Source organism: Quercus robur, chromosome 1 (assembly GCF_932294415.1).
Source record: "Quercus robur chromosome 1, dhQueRobu3.1, whole genome shotgun sequence".
Lineage (NCBI taxonomy): Eukaryota > Viridiplantae > Streptophyta > Magnoliopsida > Fagales > Fagaceae > Quercus > Quercus robur.
This window is the reverse complement of record NC_065534.1, coordinates 54,992,424-54,998,423: the sequence shown is the minus strand read 5'-3', so window position 1 is coordinate 54,998,423 and position 6,000 is coordinate 54,992,424. Positions and strand designations below refer to the sequence as shown.

General features: G+C 33.5%; 1 protein-coding gene across 1 annotated transcript; it reads right to left on the bottom strand.

Annotated features, from left to right (window-relative positions):
- Positions 1 to 325: 325 nt before the first annotated feature.
- Positions 326 to 825, bottom strand: LOC126714424 (uncharacterized). Its single transcript, XM_050414569.1, has 2 exons — positions 643 to 825; positions 326 to 563 (listed from the first exon to the last, which is right to left on the bottom strand). Exons 1-2 carry the CDS (start codon positions 823 to 825, stop codon positions 471 to 473), a joined length of 276 nt encoding a protein of 91 aa, XP_050270526.1. The 3' UTR covers positions 326 to 470.
- Positions 826 to 6,000: the final 5,175 nt, after the last annotated feature.

Here is a 6,000-nt window from a genome sequence, read left to right as displayed (position 1 = left end):
AGTAACAATATAAGACTTTAACTTCCAACAAGTTTAGCTACACCTTTATTTAATGTCTTTTTATTAGAGGTGAATTTTTATAAATCAACCATTGGATTACATTTTCTTCTTATAACCTTCATACTTGCAAAATTTCTATAAAATTAAAGATCAATAGCTATGTCATCAATAAATTGTTTAAATTTCAAGTGTTTGTAGTTTAAAATTATGCATAAAATATAATCTTATAGGTTATATAGTAAATAATATCCGATTGACATAAAATTTGACATGTGTATTAAGAGTGTAAAGAACATGCAATCCAATGGTTAGGTTTTCGAAATATATAGTAATGTTAATGATATTAAGTAAGGTTGTAGGTTTAGGCTACAACCAATTTTGTAACTAAACTTTGTCTTTATAATATTATTATCCTTGCAAAAAATCATGGTCCTAAAATATCATGTTGTCAGCAAGGGAGGGGAGGCATTCTAGTCCGACACTGTTGTTTGGAGGGGCAAAGAGCTTTCAACCTCCTTAGTTTCAGAACTCCTTTCTGCAACAATCTTTGACATTCCAAACATCTGAAATTGTATATGAACTAAATAATTAGTACAAGTACAAACAGGAATAAGTAGCATCAAGTTGAAAGAGTGATTCAACCTTCTTCAGGGTCTTCTGGAAGCAATTTTTGTGTTCATCCATAGATGCATGGATGAACTCATCAATGCGGTCCTTCAAATCCTCCAAGAAAGCGGCATCGTCATTCTTCTTTGTGTGACATGAAGGGATGACTACAGCAGCAGGTGATGGCTGCTTTTCAGGTTGATTTTTCTGTGCTTCCATCCTCAGTTAGCTGATAATAAGTTACTCCATATAAACACAAATCTAATCAAACAACTTTGATGAGATGAAACTAGCAGCTTTGCTTAATAACCATCCATCACTTTGAAGTACATCATAGTCAGGTCAATACACTCAATTCCTTTTTATTCATTTCATTTAGAATCTTTACAAACCAATTAGCAATATATTATTCCAGAATTAACAGAATAATCCAAATAGCATGCTATGCATTAAAAATAAAATAGTTGAGAACACAGAACTGCCATGCAATCATGGTGTCCTCCTATGTGCGTAGGATCCAAGTATAATATAAACACAACTTATTTGAACTTGTCACAGAGAATGTTTTTCTTTCTTTTTTTTATTTTTTTTATTTTATTTTTTATGTTAGGGGGGGGGGGGTGTTGATACAATAATATGATGGTTTAGATGTCAAGCTGAGTTCAGATACACAGCACCTAATCAACTCTCAGCACACTACAGAACAAGCTAAGTCAAGGTAATTATGAAATACATAGACATTTGAAAAGCAAGATAGCCCTTTAAAAATCATTTGGTAACATAGTGAGAAAATTTCACATTGTTGGAAATTACAAAAGCAAGATATCTTACTTTCACTGCTATTATTACAAAGACCACTTAAAAGGCATTGATATTGATAATTTTCATGTTTCCGGGTTTAATTTATATAAAACAAGAGAGCCAACAAAAAATGTTTGATATCTTAATGAAAAATAACGACCAATTATTTTCTTCCTATTAATTTGTCTAGGGGATGTAAAAGAGGGATTTCTAGTCTAAAGGCAAGGATGAGCTTTCTCACTATACAATGACCACTACAAACGAATGACCAACAACAACAAAGGAGAAGGAGGAGGAGGAGGAGTAGGAGCTAGCTTAATTGAAGCAAATAAATTTTGAGTTCATATTTTAGACTGTTTCCCTCAATCCACAAACATCACACCCATTAATATTCTTAACCCCAACACACCCACAACTAATGGCACTAATCCCACCAATCAATAGTTTCCACCACAACCGTCACCATTGGACATCCAATGAAACAATAATACCACCCCAACAAAAAACAACCACCACAAAACAACATCACCACCACCCAACACAACAAATAGAACCATCCCCACCCCAATGATCACCTTCAGCCATGACTCTTGAAATGGGTGGCAAATGAGCCTGTTTCAACGGGGTTTGGATAATGTCATAAAAATATTTGGTATACAAGTATACATTTGCCCATTTAAACCCATCTTCTCAAATAGGCATATAAGAATTTAGTTATCTAACACGAAGATAGAGATTGTCATAAACATTCTCCCACTTTTGAATTGCTGAAACAAGAACTTTATGTGAGAGTCAATTAATACCATGCTATCAATCTCACCATCACCACAAACACCTATAGACTGCCATTATCTCCATTAACTCCACCGCCAAAAACAGCATTGTCTACCCATATATCACCAATCACCACTCACCACCCTTTTCATATCCACCAACACCATACCACCAAACCCCAATTCCTCTTATTTCAAATAAAATAGCTAAATTTTCTTTCTTTACTTATATTCAAACAAACCCCACATGTTATTCCTCTCACATCTCATAAAGAAACTTAGGAAAGCAAACCCAAAACAGAAACATAGTTTCCATACAAACAGTGCTATAACAAAACTGATCAGGTTTCAATTTTGATCACATAATCATTGTGAAAATTATACAATCTGTAGGATATCCAAGCCAAATTTCAACTCACAAATGCATGTTTATTAGCTCTGAATGAAGTCCCAAATAACATTCTCTCTAACTTCTAAATGTGAAAACTGAAAATACCTAATTGCATATTTATTAGCAAATGCCTTTAAAAGTTAGAACTTTTAATAAAAACCGAGATTTCATCCACAAAATTCATTGAGAAAAATCACAAAATCAAACATACCTTTTATCGAACACAAGGCATGCAATCAAGTGAAGCTAAAAAAAAAAAAATAGAGCTTTCAGCTGTGACAAGACCAACCACCTTAGCTTTTATTTGACAAAAAGGAAATGAGTTATGATAGGGTACGTATTGTATACTTTTATAGCTGCAGAGTTGTGAACGTGTCTGTGAATTATGTGGAATAAGCATTTATGGTCAGAGTCAAAGTTAAGAACTTTTGACTTTTCATAGGGTAGGTCAATAGTTTGTTGACACGTGGATTGGATTTTGTATATTTCAGGTGGTTGAAATAATCTAATATTTGCTTGGGAAAGAAGTTTAGACTTGATAATTTTTAAACTAAATTATGTTAGGTTCTAAATGTTTAGAACAATTGGCAAATCGTGAATACAAACTTGTCTAGATATAGCTCTTAGAGTCTATAGGTTTTATTAGACAAGGCTCAATGTGATTCAAGTCAAGATTCAAGAACATACAAGCTGCAGAAAGAAGATTTCATAATCTGTCTGGCTCGACCAATCGAAAGACAGGCTCGACCGATCGAAAGTCGTATCTGCAGAATTTTAATTAAGCCCAAACAGCAGTCTAAGCCCATTTAGGATTAGGGTTTCTAATCTACTTCTCCCAGTATATAAAGGAAACCCTAAGCACGTTTTTTGTGTGGCTTTTCAAAGAGAAAAGAGTGTGCCTCTTTTGTATTTAGGGTTTTGTTCCTAAAAAGCTCTCTTATGTTTTCTACCGGTGCTATTCCTTGAAGAATCTCAAGATCCGATATTGTAGAAGTTGTTGCCTTCTCTTGTCATCAAAGGTGTTGATGATCTAAACCTTCAAGGGTGGTCTTGGAGTCACAAACAGGAGAGTTTGTGTTGCTAAACCTTTGAGTGGGATCTCAAAGTCACAAATGGGGGTGTTTGTGTTTTGCAAAGGCCAAAGAAAGAAGGAGTCCGTGGATTCGGAGCTTGCACGTGGTCGTGTCAGTAAGTTCTACTGGTCGGTAGCATTAGGAAGTCAAGCGGGGTGCTTGTAAGTCCTTTTGTATGAACTTTGATTCTTTCTAGTGGATTTGCTTTTTACCTTGAGGATAGCTAGGTTAAATCCTCCCCAGGTTTTTTACCGGTTTGGTTTTCCTGGGTGATCATATCATTGTCTTATTTATTTTCCGCTGCTATGCATGATATGATTGTTTGATTGGGATAACCTAGACTTGGAATTTGGACTAAGTAACAACTTGGCTAATTAACTAGGTTAAATCAATTATTTTAAGGGGTCTAAAAACTGACAAGTAGTATCAAAGCGGGTTGCTCTTTTGTTTTAGATCTTTTGATCTAAGAGCTGATCCTTGACCCCTGTTGTCATGGAAAATTTGAAGTGTCTTTCTGCTCATGCTTCTGTTGATTTTATTGATGCCTGTGAAACTCTTCGTAAGGAATTATTGAAATCTATGAAAATTGCTAAGAAATTCAAGGAAGAGTTAAAATTGGCTAATCTTGAAAAAGAGGAATTGATTGTTAGATTAGATGAATCTAATAACAAGATGAATCAAATTTCCTCACAAGATGAGAAGATGAAAAGCTTGGAACAAGAGTTAGTTTTTTTTTTTTTTTTTTTTTTGAGAAGAAAAATAAGAGTTAGTTGAATCTAAAGCTAAAATTCAAAATTTGACTTGTACCAAGTCTGCTGTTGATAACAGAAGTGTTTCTGTTTCTCTTAAGCCTAAAACTGAAAAAGTTTATATCCCTCCTTTTAAGAGGAATAATAAAGAAAATGCTTATTTTGCTAGGTTAGACAAAGGTAAAAGTTCTGATGTAGACACTGAAGTTTCTAAACCTAAGTCTAAACCTACTGTTAGAAAACATAATAAATCTGTTTTTGTGCCTACTTGTCACCTTTGTGGTGTTGTTGGTCATATTAGACCAAATTGTTCTTTGTTGAGGCAAAAACCAAAATCTGAGACTAGACTTGTTACTAGGAATACTGATGTTCCTAAATTTGTTCCTGTTTGCCACTTTTGTGGTGTCCGTGGTCACATTCGTCCTAATTATCATAAATTGAAATTTAAGCATTCTGTGTTTCAATCTAGGATATGTGATGATATTTCTCCTGCCATAAGTCCATATAAATTGTTTCATATTATTTTGAAAAATTTAAGCTTGTTGGCTTGTGAAAGGAATTTGCAAGATTTTAGTCTTTCTCAGAAGATTGGTATAATCTCTCATATACACTCTGCTTCACATGGATTTTCACCTACAAAGCCGAAGACTCGTGCTAGATGGGTGAGAAAAGATTCTCTAAGGTGAGTGTTGCTGACTTGTCCCTAATTTAATTCTTTCAATTGTTTGTGGACATGTTCTGTTTTTGTTTTTGGTTGTTTTATTTTTTTTAAGTTTTTTTAAAATAAAAAAAATCCAAAAACATTGAAAATTTTTCAAAAAGACAAAAATATTTTATTTTGAGTCTTGTTTTATTTTTCTTGAGGATTACATGAATTATGATATCTCTCTTGATTTAGAACATGCTTAACATTGTGGAGAAACTTGAAAGCTATTTTTGATTTTATGTAAGTATGTACTAGTTTGTACATGTACTAAAGGGTTAATTAAGAAATTGATATTTCTTGTTTGTGTACCCTCTATAGCTTAGTTGAGCACTGTCATGCATTGCATTTGCATTGTTCATTTAGCATAATGTGTGCTTTTTGTTTTTGGTCATAAATTTTTTAAAAACCAAAAAGATTTTTGTGTTTTGTATTTCACATCTTGGATTTATAATCAAGGATTGGCCATATTATCTTTACATAACATGTTTATGTATCTTGTTTAGTTTGGATGAGCTTCTTTTATTGCACTTTACTAGTTTAAGCTTTGTAGTGCATGTTGTGTGGGAGATGTTTATAGTTTTTGATCACTTTGTCTTGATCTTGAAGTCACAAGTCTTTGACTGTCGGACTTGAACCTTTTGAGAAAGGCATAAATAACCATCTCACCACTATTCACTAGCCAATCATGAACACCTTAGTGCATATCATAAGATTTTGTGCTCGAGAAAGTGTAGCACATGCACAAAAAGAACATAAGGTGAAGCCTCGATTTAATTGCTTAATACTTAAAATTGGTGTGTACTATTAGGCTTGATGCCAAATCACATAATTAAAATTGGTGTGTATATTATGAGGCAAATCAAGAAACTTACATGATTGCAAACTTATGATCTAGGAGATG